Source organism: Ictalurus furcatus, chromosome 12 (assembly GCF_023375685.1).
Source record: "Ictalurus furcatus strain D&B chromosome 12, Billie_1.0, whole genome shotgun sequence".
In the NCBI taxonomy this organism is placed as follows: domain Eukaryota; kingdom Metazoa; phylum Chordata; class Actinopteri; order Siluriformes; family Ictaluridae; genus Ictalurus; species Ictalurus furcatus.
The window spans coordinates 6,809,790-6,826,309 of record NC_071266.1 but is presented as its reverse complement, the minus strand read 5'-3'; the positions used below and the strand labels follow the sequence as shown (position 1 = coordinate 6,826,309).

Here is a 16,520-nt window from a genome sequence, read left to right as displayed (position 1 = left end):
TTTCAACATAATTTAGTTTGATGTCTTTATTAATGTTAAATTTCACAATTTCCCCTTGCGCTGGAGCACGTGGTGCGCTCTGAAACCCGACGCGTGAGCTCAAAGTGTGAGCACGCTTCCGGGTTTCCCCATGACACTCAGTCAGTGACACTTCATTGACAGGGACTTGTATGGCAGCCTCTCCACATAATATGACAACATAATATTAACAAACTAAATCTTATAATAAAGGTTTTCTGTAAGGAGACGTTTATAAACACATTTCTGGAAGCTGACTTCAGTGTCAACCCTTTGTAATGGTCAGTGTCCCACCAAAGGAACGTCTCCAGCACAGAGGACTTTGCACTTTCTGCTTTCTCGACAAGCTTTTTTTTTTTTTTTGCCTTATTAACTTCAAGAGAGAGAGAAAATCAGTCAAGTGTGTCAAGTGAATGACTGTTTATGGTTGTTATAGCATAAGTGATTGCATGATCTAACCTGTCTTGAGGATGTTCCACAAAATGAAATGTGAATATAAACAATTAATTCATTCATTAATAAGTCTGTTGGCAAATATATGTGATATAAGAGGGAAAAAACATGTCAAGGTGTGTTGTTATTGGGAAATAATTCAGTTCAAGGTGGGAAAAGTAAATCAGTTTTTTATGTCAGGCTACATCACACCATTATGTCATTGATTTTTTTTTTTTTTTATATAACAGCACACCCAGATTTGTTTTATTCCTTACTTAGTATAATATCTGTTATCATTTATTAGTAAGGCATTCAAATGAGTAAACAGAGAACTGAAATCAAATAATTTTATTTATAAACTTTGAAACAACCAAAAAATGGTCATTTCAAATCCAAGGCACAATACAGGATTAACAGCTTCACTGACCTGCAGAATGACTTAGGCGAACTAAGGCATTGTTCTAAAAACCCTGTTCTAAACATTAAACAAATAGAAAATGAAAATAACAAAATTCCCCCTGTTCCCCCACGTACTCAACAGCAGCACATACAACTTTATTATGCACCATATGAAATTTCAGAAATTAAGAGTATTTTACAAAATTTTCAGTTCAATTTGAATTACAACCCATATTCAGAAAAAGTTGGGACAGTATGGAAAATGCTAATAAAAACAAAGAGGAGTGATATGTGAATGTACTTTGACTTGTATTAAAAACAACAACAACAACAACATATAAAGACAAGGTATTTGATGTTGTAGTGACATTTACTTCTTTTCAAAAGTTCCTTAGTTGTTTCTTGGGTCCACTAGGGAAATTTTTGACATCTCTTTGTTGATTCCTTAATAGCCATTAAAATCCAGGAAAATTAAGTTGATCACAGTTCGTTTATTAATCTTGAAAGTTTACAATAATCAAAATAAACGGATGTAACTTAACGTTAAAATTAAAATACAAAACAATTCAATCTGTAAATTATAAACGCACCAAAAAACGTTGAAAGTGAGTACCTAATCAACTGCATAGTTTTTAACCAACTGGTGTCTTCAGTGCATAAATGCTTAAAAAGTGTTATTAAAAGAAAAAGTGATGTTATACAGTGGTAAACAGTCGACTGTCCCAACTTTTCCAAAATGTTTCAAATCATCAGATTTGAAATGAGTGTATATTTTCAAAAATAAATTACATTCACAAAGCAGAACATTAAATAATGTGTTCATAATGTGTTTTCAATATAGTACATGGTGAACTGAAATTTCAAATGACTTTTTTTTTTGCATTTTCCATACTGTCCCAACTTTTTTGGAATTGGGGTTGTATCTAAAAAATACCTGTGCATAATAAAATTGGAATTAATAAAAATTAACAACAGTAATATGACTCAATTTGGGGACAGCTCCCTCTGTTAAAGAACCTGAGTATATGTATATAGAGGGGTTTTCCTCTGAAATGTAAGAATTGTAAGAAAGAAAAAACAAAACGGATGAAAAAACAGATCAGAATGGAGAAAATGTTATCTAAAGTATTGACACAACTACTTTATATAGTCCAAAACAATAGCATCATATGCTGACAAAATAATATTGGGGAAAATACTTAATACTTAATAATGGTGAAGATACTCAACTGAAAGTGCACAGTTAAGAAAAGTGCTATGCAATATAGTGTGACTTTTTTTTTTTTGAGTTGTACAAATGCAATGCATTTGTTATCGACCAGATCAAGTCATTTGTAACCATTACACCGGGACTGAAAACACTTTGAGTGTAGGATTTGCGTTTTTTGTCTGTTTCTTACACCCAATGCAGTAACAAGGTATCAATTGTTTTCATTAATTTCCACAAAAATGTGCTGGTTTGTCTGAGTCTCTGCATTCGTCAAGTCACCAGAATCCCTGTTTTCTTTTTTCACTGGAAATAAAAGGTTCAATTTAGTAAATATTATATATATATATACACACACACAATGAACTATGAAAAAAATTAATTTGTACAGTGAATTGGCACTTACTATTGGGACGGTTCCCAGGTAGACTTTCGATTCGGTGCCTAAACATGGCTTCGTCTTCTTTCACCTTCTCCAGCAGTGACTTATTCCCTCTTTTCTGAAGTATCAGTTTCTGCTGTTCCTCCGCTTCTGTCTGCATTTTTCCACATACGGCCGGGTTTTGCTTCAGAGTGTGTTTAATCACACCAGAAAATATCATAATCTTGTGTAAAATGACGGGGGAAAAAGCACAAATAGGATGGTGGATATTTTTTGAACTAGCACTGTGATCGTGCACAGCAGCAGTAAAAATAGTGAAACCTTGAAGTCTGTTGGAATTGTTAGGCAAAAAAATCAAACACCGTCAAGTGGTAACATTACAGGTATTATAACATTACATTTCTAGTTTCTAGTGCATGCTGATTCAGTGTGTATTTTAAGATAAAAGAAAGAATACCTTACAACGCCGTGAAGATTCTTACTACTTTGTGTATAATGGAATCAGAGAGCTTCCTTATTTCCTCCGGCTAGAACAGAGGGACGTCCTCCAGAGTGGTTTTTTGTTTTCCCCCCCCCCCTGAACAAGCACAGTCATCCTATAGCAGCATAAAAGACCCTGAAAATACAAGTTTAAAGTTTATTAAATTCATGTCACACAGGCATGCAAATGTTTAAAACAATGCCTGGACAGAGCTGTGTTACTGTAATAGTAATAAAAAAAAAAATTAAAAAAAATAAAAATAAAAAAAGGAAAGAAAATAATTACTTTTCTGCTTAGCACAGTCTCGTATCTTTCCATCCCAAAGATTCCACTGTATTAGAAAGCTGGAAATTATGTGTATTCTAATATATACAGCGTGTATATAATATATTCTAATATATACCTATCTCAGCTATTTTTCTAAATTCTTTATTTAAAAAAGGATTTGTAGCCTGACCATTACATCATAATTTGGAAACCCAGTACTAGATCCTGTATGAACGAACCTACTATGGCAGTGGTTCCCAAACTTTTTACAGTGGCGCCCCCCCCCAAGCATTACACCAGCTCTATCAGCCGGAGCAGGAAGAATGAAGTCCTCCACAATAGTATGAGGTTTGCACGTCTTAGCCACTTTGCAACTCCCCATGTAGGATGCTTCCAGACCCTTCCTATTTAGGTTTTCCTACACTGTTATGAGGGTCTTACTTCTCCTGAGTTGTCTTAAATATCTTTCAAAAAACTCTCGAGGTTTATTTAGCAAAAAGTAAGTAGCATGCTTTGTTTCTAAATGTCTGCACAGAAATGCTGGTTTCATGCAGCTATGAGAGAGTACGTTTGCACATATACACACTGTGGCTGGGGGTTTCCTTCTCTGCCAGCATATGTCAAGCCCAAATAAATATATTTCTCATCATATTTGCACCTCTTTGATGTTTTTCTGCGAATTGCTGGTGAAGAAGAGGTGGCGTTTCAACTTCGGATACACTGCCGTCTGTGTCAGCGTGAACTGGGCTAGTAGCAGTGGGTACACTTACGCTTGCTACGGATACGCTGTATGTTCCTCAGAATGGCTCAGTCTTTGGCCAGTTTCTCCATGAACTCCTGGCAGGGGAGGTTGAAATTTGTCCTCATAATAAGCATGGCTTTCATAGTAGAAACAATTCATTTCTTGATGTTTTCCACATATCATTCATCTGAGAGAACACTCTCTCAACTGGTGCAGTACTTCCTGGCAAACACATGGCAAGTGATGATAATTTAGACCATGGATGTAGGACCCATTATAGGTGGGGGGGAGAGGGGGGGGGTATATTTCAAAATCTAGGTTTTGCCCCCAACACTTTTTCCTAATCTCAAATTTTATTTTGCATTGTCTGCCTGTCTCTGAGGATTTGTGAGTTGAACAGTCACAACTCTTACAACAACTTTTAGAAACACAATTCAATTAAAAAAAAGAAACTAACTTTCCCTATAATAAGCTCAGGGGTCAGATTTGAGTAGCTAGGGCTCGCTCAACCATTTTGAGAGAGCTTGAGAGAGCTCTGAGTGACAGAGTGTCTGTCACTACAAAGTAACAAGCAAAACCTCGTATGGATTTTACAAGAGGTGGCTACGCTTACGTGAAAGCAGAATTGATTCATTTGGAAATGACTCAAATATTCTGTGACCATCCGTGGAAAAAACACCCTCCCGTCCTGAGGTGAGGGCGGTTACGACCCAGAATTCAGACGATCTTGAGCACACTGACGTATAGTTGAAAGATTTACCACTTTGTATTTGAGGTAGGATATCATAGCTATTTCAACCCATGAAATTCCTGATTGCTTGCTGGTTTTAATTGACAATTTTGATGCCAAAATAATTATTTAGCCTATGAAACTGTCAAATATGCAAGCTAGTTAGCACACCAAAACTGTGCGTATGTGCCATTGCTACGTGTCCATGAACGATTTAATGGTATTGTTAGTCAAAATGTTCACACAGGGATGAGCATCCTACAATATTCGAAGAGGAAGAGGACAGAGGAGGATGAACAGCAGGTCATAGGAGTAGAAAATACTGAGGCGGACGAGCTTGTAAGTTGTACGGATAGCTACCAGTTAGCCAGCTAGTTCACGTCACACCGTGTTGGATGTTTGGGACGGGGGCGCCATCGTGTGAGGATCGCTCCTACTGTTGGTGAATTGGAGCTATGAGTTGGACAATGAATATGTGTTTTCATTTTCTGTCGTGATTCTGTAAAACATCGCTATGGTAGGGCAGTGCTGTTGCATCAAGAACTTCCATAGTACAGTAGGTCACACTGTCATCCAGCGAGAAAACTGGACAATGGAGTGTTTTTTCTATAGCAAAATCGCCTCCAACTCATACTCATAGCTTCAACTCACCAACACAAACAGCCATCCTCACAGGATGGCACCCACGTCTCAATATGTGCTGTGGCTAGCTACATTAACTAGCAGCTGTTCTTAATGATTATAGTAGCTAGTGTTTTAAATGAACAATTCTCTGTTTAGAGTAATATTATTGAATAAATGGAGCTTCATTCAGTGACATACAACAGAACTCCTATCTCCATATTTCATCATTTTTTATCTTGTTTCATAAATCAATGCTATTGGTCACCTTTTACGTCTGTCTGTGCATTTTACAAATATTTAACCAATGAAACGTCATTAGAAATAAGCATTTAAATGCTTTATTATTTTTTTAAAAGTATTTTCAGGGGAGCATACCCCCAAACCCCCCTAGCATTTCAGCATCCACCCCAGGTTCGAAATCTCTCCTCTGAATTTCTTCACATTGAATTTGATTTTTGAAAAGGAGACATTGCAGGTCTTTGAGATCGTGTGTGCTTGCCCCATGCTTTATGTAGGTTACTGCAGTTGTGAAGAATGATTTAGATGTTTCGAGAAAAGACTTAAGAGCTTCACAGGTTGCCAAAGGAGTCCTCTTCCACTCCTCCATGACGACATCACAGAATTGGTGGATGTTAGAGACCTTGTGCTCCTCCACCTTCCGTTTGAGGATGCCCCACAGATGCTCAGTAGGGTTTAGGTCTGGAGACATGCTTGGCCAGTCCATCACCTTCACCCTCAGCTTCTTCAGCAAGGCAGTGTTTGTCTTGGAGGTGTGTTTGGGGTCGTTATCATGCTGGAATACTGCCCTGCGGCCCAGTCTCCGAAGGGAGGGGATCATGCTCTGCTTCAGTATGTCACAGTACATGTTGGCATTCATGGTTCCCTCAATGAACTGTAGTACCGGCAGCACTCATGCAGCCCCAGACCATGACACTCCCACCACCATGCTTGACTGTAGGTAAGACACACTTGTCTTTGTAATCCTCACCTGGTTGCTGCCACACACGCTTGACACCATCTGAACCAAATAAGTTTATCTTGGTCTCATCAGACCACAGGACATGGTTCCAGTAATCCATGTCCTTCGTCTGCTTGTCTTCAGCAAACTGTTTGCAGGCTTTCTTGTGCATCATCTTTAGAAGAGGCTTCCTTCTGGGACGACAGCCATGCAGACCAATTTGATGCAGTGTGCGGCGTATGGTCTGAGCACTGACAGGCTGACCCCCCACCCCTTCAACCTCTGCAGCAATGCTGGCAGCACTCGTACGACTATTTCCCAAACACAACCTCTGGATATGACTCTGAGCACGTGCACTCAACTTCTTTGGTTGACCATGGCGAGGCCTGTTCTGAGTGGAACCTGTCCTGTTAAACCGCTGTATGGTCTTGGCCACCGTGCTGCAGCTCAGTGTCAGGGTCTTGGCAATCTTCTTATAGCCTAGGCCATCTTTATGTAGAGCAACAATTCTTTTTTTCAGATCCTCAGAGAGTTCTTTGCCATGAGGTGCCATGTTGAACTTCCAGTGACCAGTGTGAGGGAGTGTGAGAGCAATGACACCAAATTTAACACACCTGCTCCCCATTCACACCTGAGACCTTGTAACACTAACAAGTCACATGACACCGAGGAGGGAAAATGGCTAATTGGGCCCAATTTGGACATTTTCACTTAGGGGTGTACTCACTTTTGTTGCCAGCGGTTTAGACATTAATGGCTGTGTGTTGAGTTATTTTGAGGTGACAGCAAATTTACACTGTTATACAAGCTGTACACTCACTACTTTACATTGTAGCAAAGTGTCATTTCTTCAGTGTTGTCAAATGAAAAGATATAATTAAATATTTGCAAAAATGTGAGGGGTGTCCTCACTTTTGTGAGATACTTTATGTTCCCATGTACAAAGGCCACCCAAAGTTCAGTCAGTGGATCTTCAAAGATTGTTCATTGGTACACAGGGCATTTGTCTTCTAAAAGAAAAGAAAAAACATTTTAATGGCTCAAACATTTGCAGCACTCTTTCAATTGCAGGGAGCATGGACAGCCAGCGAATGTTACTGTGACCAAGTATGTTATGGTATTCCTGACCAACAAAGTCACAAAAGCTCTTTAGTCTTTCAACTCTGACTGTGAAAAAATGAAAATGTCCAAAAATCTTTGTGAGCATGTACTCAACATCAAGAGGAATCATATCCAAAGCTGTTCTGGCTGTGTTATGAATGATGTGGACAACCTAAGCCAATTACATCCCTCTGCAGGGCATTTTTTATTTTTGTATGGACATAACACCTCCATGCTGGTGTTTGTGTTGTCTACAGAGAATGCTACCACTTTGTTTTAAAGGGGAAATTTTTGAAGAACCACCAAGTTATTCCAATCACCTCAGCTGCAATTTTCCCTGCTGTTTCCCTTTTCAGTTCAATAAAATTTAGCAGTTTTTTACCACAGATATGCTGCCATCATATATCTTGCAATATCTGACGACTACTGGCAGCAGCTTTACGTGTCCATATTTGGACACATCAATGTACAGGGACACATATTCAACCTCTTCTAATTCCTGTGTCACCAGAGAGGTTGTCCAGGGTGCAAACACGTTACTCACAATGACTTCACATTTTGTCCTAGCACATGTGACCTTTGGCTCATGAAGCTTCTGTGTCAGCAGTTCTGTGCAGTCCATTGATCTGTAACTGTGATTGTGATTCACAGCTAAATCATATTCTTGTTGGGAGGGCTCTACCTTCTTGAAGAATGTGGTGACTGAGGGCACACATGCACGGGCAGTCAGAGAGACTCTATGCCCAAAGAACCGATGTCACACCCCTCTTCATCTCCCTCCACTGGCTTCCTGTAGCCACCCGAATCAAATTCAAGGCCTCGATACTCATGTACAAGACCTTGTCTGGAACAGCACCCCCCTACCTCAACACTCTCCTGAAGGCTTACATTCCCTCACGCAATCTGCGATCGATTAACGATCGGCGCTTAGTAGTACCTACTCAGCGTGGCTCAAGATCTCTTTCCAGAACCTTCACACTAACTGTCCCTCAGTGGTGGAATGAACTTCCAACCTCAATCTGGACCGCAGAATCTGTTACTGTCTTCAAAAAACAGCTAAAGACCCACTTCTAACCCCTAAAATGCCAACCCCCACATTATCCTTTTTAAAAAATAAAAAACAACTTACTTTGCCTCTTACACCTCGACTCTGCGCACTTTGCTTCTCTAGAACTCAATTAAAGATCTTGTATGGTAGCACTACTTGTATTGTTCTCTGCTTGATGTATCATTTTGCTTGTATTTCCTCATTTGTAAGTCACTTTGGATAAAAGCGTCTGCTAAATGAATAAATGTAAATGTAACTGTCTTGGAAAGGGACATGGCCCTTCCTCTGCCCTTTTCTTGGTCAAAATATCTGCAACAACCTTCTTACTCTCTTCTAAACATGCTTCTCCTCTTATCCTTAATCTGACACATTCAAAATAAATGAGTTAACGTAACATTTCCTTCAGCATTCACTATGTACTATAGCCGGGCCCTTGGGGGTGGGGTAGGGAAGAGGCAATACAGGGTGGTAACAAATATTTAAAAAAAAAATATATATATATATATATGGTGGCAGGGCCACAAAGTTATACAATATTGTACTTGTTATTATTAATGAGTATTATACTATTGTAATTAATACTGATTATGTTTCCATGTCAAACTGACCCTAACTGGTTTTAATAAAAATTTACCAAAACTCACACTATGAAAAATAGTAACCACTGCAAATAGCAAAACGATCAAAACAGTATTACATTATGACAAAATTCAATGACATTCAATAACAAAACAAAAATATACAAAAACATTACAAAAATATATTTAAAAAAAAATATGAAAACATGACAAATAATACTGTACTTACCATATTCAACATTTTATAATTGTATTTAATATTTTAATTTTAACAAACTGTGAACATATTGTATATAGTCATTAGCAGTAATTAAAACTTTTAAAATGTCTTTTTATGTTTGTGTTTTTGGAAATGGACCTTCACCATCCCTAATTAGGCTTATTCTTTTACATTTTAGGCTCATTTGGAGCACAGATGTCCTTTCTGCAAATGTAATAGCTGCAAGTGTAATTGTTTAGATGAATATACTTATTTGTTCATATCTCTGTGTACTTTCACCCACGTGGTAGATGTGTGTGGGAATTCTGCGTTGTGATGACAGAACTTGCGGAAAGGATTAAAACTGCGTGCAAAACAATCCCGCACCCTGTTCAGGCCCTGTTATATAGTACATACAAATAGTATTACTTTAACATGAGTAAAAAAAACCAAAACAATAACTCGATATCATATGTGTCTTCTGAAATAAAGACGAATATCAAGCACAGGATTGATTTACTTAACTCCAGTGGTAACTGCCAATCTTAGATAATGTTACAGGTTAAAGCGCAGGCTACTTTTTAACGAGCTAGGAGTAACAATAGTTCCTGCATGTAGCAGCCTAAAATTAAGTAACTTAATGTTAACATAAACATAGTTATATAAGAATTTACTCTAATCTAAAATAAATTTTAAAAATTCTTACAAAATAAAAGGTAATTTGTCATTTTTATAACAAGAAGCCAACTTTGGTCATATTTTCCCCTCAAACAGCGTTAGCTAGCACACTGTTCATTTTGCTATCAAGGCAAACTACACGTTAAAAACTCTACTATCTAATGTGCATAAAAACTTTTTTTGTAGTTGCAGATGATTTCTTTTACTTCCGACTTTTTCTGGGTGTGTCTCAGAAGGAGCAGTGGAAAATTCCAGAAAAATCTGGACATGCAACAACATGCCAGCTCCCTTTCAGGTCCACATTCACCCATTATACTCAGGAACTGTTATGACCTGTGATATCAGTTCAGAGTTGGTTTTGACTTAGATACAGATTTGTTTTTTTTTCAAGGCTGTATATCTGAAAGGCAGGTTGTAAACAGGAAACATCAGATTCCTTTAAAAAAAAAAAAAAAAAAAGGATACCAGTTAAGAACCACAGTGATATCAAGTTGAATGTTTATTATACCGTGAATGTGTAAAAACTCTTGCAGGATTTCTGAAGGATATGCAGCATTTTTTTTTTTCTTCATAACTCGGGAAGGATACACACAACAGTCACACATCATGCCATATGTATGATACATATCAGAGGAAATAAAGTCATAATAAATTTTCTCATCACTGTACAACGCTGTACACTGTATAAAACAAGTCCCACTCCAGCTTTAGGAGTCCATAAAGAGGCATTTTATTTCTGTACAGTCTCTAAAACATCAACTGATGCATAACTAAAGAAAATCCCATCTTTCCACCCCAAGTAGAAGTTTCTCTTTTATGCTAATCTGAGTCTCTACCAAGCATCCCCTCAGATAAACGGATTAGCATGAAAGAGCAACATGTACAGCCAGTAATCGCTTTTTGTAAAGGCCTTTGGTTGAGTCACAGTGTTGTTGATTGTTAAGAGCAGAGATCAGTGTTAAAGGCAGACTCTCTCCCACTCTCCCTGCTCTGATCGCTGGAAGAGCTGCGGCTGGCTTCCGGGAAACAGAGCGTCGGGGTTCGGGTGTTCCAGCAGGAAGCGTATTGTGGACTTGATGTGTTGGACAAAATGAGGTGGCTCAGCATAAGGAGATGTGGAAAGGCACTATGAGATGGAGAGATCATCAAGCAAAATGTAAATCAGATTTTTTAAAAAAATATTCAGGTAAGGAATAATAAATAAACCCAATTTGGTAGTGACCTGTAAGATTGTTTCGTCATCTTCGTCCAGCCAGAAGGCGATGTCCATGTTAGGTGGCCACCTGCATGGGCCGATCTTCAGCTGCTCCTTACTAGAGTCGTACACATTGGCTATCTGGTCAAATGAAATTTACAATATTTTACAACTGTAATTTCTATACGTGACTAGAAATTATATAAATTACAGTGATTTTAAGAATATACACTACAGCATCGAAAGAAGTGTGAATTTTTGGGGAGCGTGATATCATTTCATGGATTTCATGCTTGGTTTTAATGGGCCTCATTTATCAGTCATTTAGTACATCCATCCATGCATTTTCCATACCACAAGGGCATACCAAAATATGGTAGTATTAAGTATGTAAGTATATAAGTATGTAAAAGACAGAAGCTGCCTCAGAATGAAACATGATTGTGTTCATACCTGTCCACCTGTGAAGCTACGTGCAGACCTCAGGTCCTCAGCAGGTCCTCTGTGAGGAAACACGGCTGGGAAAACCTCGCCCGTTTTAACGTTCACACCTAAAAAGCAAACATACATGCATTTCTGCCAGTATCACCAGTGTAATTCGTTGTGTTGAGCTACTGAGTGTTATACAGTGCATTACCAGATTATCAGGTTTACCCTAACACTTGTGCATACAGTAAATGCAGATAAAGCTCTGGCAATGATACTATGTCCTTCGACCACATTGGTGTTCAAAAATGTCTAAATTGGCACCTTGGTGTCTATAAACAGTGTTTAGCTAGGTCAGAGAATATTCTACGTTACCTATTCCATAGATAATTGGTCTATGAATCCCATCTGTCACAACATCATTCATATCTATAAACACAGAGCAACAATCAGTCAATAAGCGTCAGTGTGATAAGGATACTGGTGATTAAAAAAAAAAGTAAGCACGAATGTGCACATGCACCAAATTACCAGTAATGCAGCAAGTTTCTAGGTGAATTTCTTCCTTTTGTTTCTGAAATTCCGCTGCAAAACCCCCCCACACAACCATACATAATTAACAATTTGTCAAAATTTTAAATGCTGCAGGTAAACTCTGATTTGGTGCAAATTTCCATACCCAAAATTTCACAGCTGAGTTTATGGGACATCTTGTTGTCATCATCAAACCCCCCAATAAGATGAAGCTCTAACCTGAATTAAAAAATAAATAAATAAATAAATAAATAATATATATTTATAATTATATATATTTATATATACACACAGTGCCCTCCACTAATATTTGTCTTTATTGTTTAACCTTTTGATATTTTGTTAAAAAAATTCACAAAAATGCTCTGCTCTTATGGATATCAAACAATTGCAAACAAAACACACACACACACACACACACACACACACACACACACACATATATATATATATATATATATATATATACACACACATATACATATATATATATACACACACACACACATATATATATTATATATATATATATATATATATATATAAATCTTGTTAAATAGAAGTGTGCAACAATTATTGGCACTCATGAATTCTTATGAGAAAAATGTATTTGAAGTATATTCCCATTGATATTTAAAAAAATAAATAAATGTTTAGTACACCTGGGTGACTAGGAACAGGAATTTGTTCAACCATGACTTCCTGTTTCACAGGGGTATAAATATAAGGTAACAGGCCAAATTCCCTTAGTCATTCATAACAATGGGTAAGACCAAGGGTTGTGATGTGCGGCAAAAAGTTGTCGAGCTTCACAAAATGGGAAGTGGTTATAAGAAAATAGCAGAGGCGTTGAAAATGCCCATTTCCACCATCAGGGCAATAATTAAGAAGTTCCAGTTAACTGGAAATGTTATGAATCAACCTGGAATTGGACGTGTGTCTATATCGTCTCAACGCACTGTGAAGAGGATGGTTCGAGTGGCCAAAAAATCTCCAAGGATCACAGCTGGAGAATTGCAGAAGTTAGTTCCGTCTTGGGGTCAGAAAGTCTCCAAAACTACAATCCGAATTCACCTACATCACCACAAGATTTTTGGAAGGGTTTCCAAGAAAAAAGCCTCTACTCTCATCCAAAAACAAAGTCAAGCATCTTCAGTTTGCCAGACACTACTGGAACTTCAAATGGGATCGGGTTGTACGGTCAGATGAAACCAAAATAGAGCTTTTTGGTAATAAACACCAGAGGTGGTTTTGGCGCACACAGAGAGGTAGCCATACGGACAAGTACCTCATGCCCACGGTTAAATATGGTGGTGGCTCTTTAATGTTTTGGGGCTGTTTTTCTACCAGAGGACCTGGACATTTTGTTAGATATATGGCATCATGGACTCTATCAAATATGAACAGATATTAAATGAAAACCTGACTGCCTCTGCCAGAAAGCTTAAAATGGGCCGTGGTTGGATCTTCCCGCAGGACGATGATCCAAAACATACAACAAAATCAACATAGAAATGGCATACTGACCACAAAATCAAGGTCCTGCCATGACCATCCCAGTCCCCTGACTTGAAACCCATAAAAAACCTGTTTTGTGAACTGAAGAAGAGAGTCCACCAGCGTGGACCTCTAAATTTGAAGGAATGGAGAGATTCTGTATGGAGGAATGGTTTCAGATCCCTTGCCATGTATTCTCCAACCTCATCAGGCATTATGGGAGAAGACAGAGCTGTTATCTTGGCAAAGGGAGGAAGCACAAAGTATTGAGTAAATGGGTGCCATTAATTGTTGCACACCTATATTTAACAAAGATATATTTTTTGGATAAACCTGTGTTCTGTTTGGACTTGTTTGATATCCATGAGAGCAGAGTATTTTTGTAAAAAAAAAAAATTAACAAAATATCAAAAGGTTAAACAATAAAGATAAAGATAACAATAAATGGTGCCAATATTAGTGGAGGGCACTGTATATATATATTCCTTTAAAAATGAACAATGTCACTGAGTACAACAAACCAATATGTTGTAGTTTCAGAATGAGAAATCTACAAAAGTCTCACCTGCCTGGTTTGGCTGGGTTGCTTAATGCCGTTACAGCATTAACTAAGAGAAGAACTTCAGTCCATGTTTTCGAGCCATCCAGGTGAGCCAGACAAGTCGCTCCGCTTCCTTTAAATAGGGAATGAAAAAAATTATACTGGCACAAAGACACAATGTTAAAAAACACAAACACAAACACTCACTTGAAACAGTACATGTGCTCATTGTTACCTGTATGGCGCAGGACTACTAAGTGACATGTAGTTGCATCCTCAGAACCAATAATTGAAACAGAGCCTGCAAGAAAGACGCAGATTCAACGATATACAGTCAAATATCAGTATTGTTAGTCTGAGCATTTCACTATTACAGATCAACTGATGGGTGGGCAAAAAAAATCTTACTTATACCTCCACTTCCACTGACACCAAATATAGTTAATCAGCCAAATCATGTTTGGTGTTCATCACTGGCTTTCTGTTTTTATTATAAACACTGACGCTACACTCCTAACATAGCTATGAAGTAATGGAGGTCTGACACACAATCGTGTCTGCAAATATCTGCTTAAAACCACATTCATTTTTTATCAGTAATGTCACACTGTTTAGGACTCTAACCTGTATGAATGAACCTTTCAGAGTGGGGTTTAACACAGTAATTTTAATATGACAGTCATCCTGAACAACTAGAAACACTTCCTCCTTGGTGCTATTTATGATCATCTCATCCACGAGGTATTCTACCAGAAAGGTAGGAGTGATGCAGATTAGAGGTTGATCGGTTTTGCGATTAATCGGCACCTATAACCGATTGCTAGAGCTATCGTTTATCTGCAAAAATCCACACCAATAGTTTTTCCGGCTGAGCAGGGTCCTCTGTCATTATACAGTACGAGAGCGGCCTCTAGAGGCAAAATAAAAAGCAACGCTGACAAATTTTGTTGTGTTATTTGCAGTGTTTTTCAATTCATTTTGGATGTCTCTATTTTTATTTGTTATTTGAAGTGTTATTTTTTGGTTAAGTTTGGATGCATATCTTTTATTTACTTTAATATTTATTAACAGTTAATATATATTAGTATTTATATGTTTAGTTCATTTTAAAAAGTACAGTACATTTTCATTATACAGTCAGCCAGTCAGTCATTGTACTATTTTTATAATAAAGTTCAGCAATATTTTACTTTGAGTGTTGTGTTTTCATTCAGTATCAATTTTAATCAGTTGATTGATCAGTTTTTCGGCAGGTACTGCCTAACTTAGTTATCGGTATCTGTAAAATCAGTAGACCACTAATGCGGATATTAAAATAGTTCCACTTTGAAACTAAGTTTGCATGTATGTAAAGAATTACGCATGCATTAACAGAATATATTTATAATGAGTCTTTATTGGTCACATATACAGTAGAGCACAGTGAAATTGTTTTCTTCGCATATCCCAGCCTGTCAGGAAGCTGAGGTCAGAGCGCAGGGTCAGCCATGATATAGCACCCCTGGAGCAGAGAGGGTTAAGGGCCTTGCTCAAGGGCCCAACAGTGGCAGCGCTGAGCTTGAACCCCCAACCTTCCGATCAGAGCCTTAACCGCTAAGCCACCACTGCCCCTAGGCAAAATACCGTAGATAGTCATGATCCATTAAAACACCGGAGTTTAATTGAGTACGATTTCGACACATTATCTATACTTCCACTTAATTATAATTTCCCAGTACTTTGTCCACCCCTAGTAGGTTTGCCAAGGTTGGAGAGGAAGAACTCCGAGTGTCCTGAACAGAAGAGCCCTGACCCCCACAACCCCACTGAACACCTTTAAGCACCTCACTAATGCTCTTGTGTCTGAATAAACACAAATCACTGCCACTCTCCAAAATCTAGTGCAAAGCCTTCCCAGAAGCCTGGAGGTTAGAACAAGCTCATATGGGTGTGATGGTAAGGTGTATTTTCTATACATCATATCCATGTTCAGTCTTTTATCCACAGATTGCATTCGTTATATGAATAATTTGATCACTTGTTGTTTTGTTTCATACTGTGAACTGTGACTTTTCTAGTAGAATAAATAAAGCAGAAGTAAAGGTACAGTAAGATCCATTAAGACTCACTGTCTGCAGGCGTTGTGGCCGCAAATTCCCTCTGCTGCACGTACAGCAGGCACTTTGGATCCACTGTCACGAGCGGTTTGGAGCGAAATGTTTTGGCATTTTCCTTCAGCAAACACAAACACGATCTCATATATCACCGATACCGGTTAGAAACTGTGTAATAATCGCAGGCCTGGCCATCACACTCACCTTTAAATGGGAGTAATTCGAGAACAAGTCAGTTGTTGATATTACACGGTCGATTCGTTTGTTTTGAGTCAGGAGTGGCATTTTCACCCTTCACCTACAAATATCTCCAATATCAAGTATTTATTCTGTGATAATTAAACAGTAGCACTCTCTGCCTGTCAGCACATGTACTTCCTGGTTCTA

The 16,520-nt window shown here is 38.1% G+C and overlaps 1 protein-coding gene and 1 long non-coding RNA gene across 2 annotated transcripts; both read right to left on the bottom strand.

Annotated features, from left to right (window-relative positions):
* Window positions 1–786: 786 nt before the first annotated feature.
* LOC128615327 (uncharacterized) lies at window positions 787–2,984 on the bottom strand. Its single transcript, XR_008387181.1, has 3 exons — window positions 2,899–2,984; window positions 2,466–2,664; window positions 787–2,365 (listed from the first exon to the last, which is right to left on the bottom strand). It is a non-coding gene; the product is annotated as an uncharacterized LOC128615327 (long non-coding RNA).
* Window positions 2,985–10,034: 7,050 nt separating this feature from the next.
* ntan1 (N-terminal asparagine amidase) lies at window positions 10,035–16,520 on the bottom strand. Its single transcript, XM_053637298.1, has 10 exons — window positions 16,338–16,520; window positions 16,149–16,251; window positions 14,276–14,341; window positions 14,065–14,173; window positions 12,148–12,221; window positions 12,000–12,053; window positions 11,844–11,897; window positions 11,496–11,593; window positions 11,070–11,183; window positions 10,035–10,973 (listed from the first exon to the last, which is right to left on the bottom strand). The coding sequence occupies exons 1-10, from the start codon at window positions 16,416–16,418 to the stop codon at window positions 10,806–10,808; spliced, it is 921 nt and encodes a 306-aa protein (XP_053493273.1). The 5' UTR covers window positions 16,419–16,520; the 3' UTR covers window positions 10,035–10,805.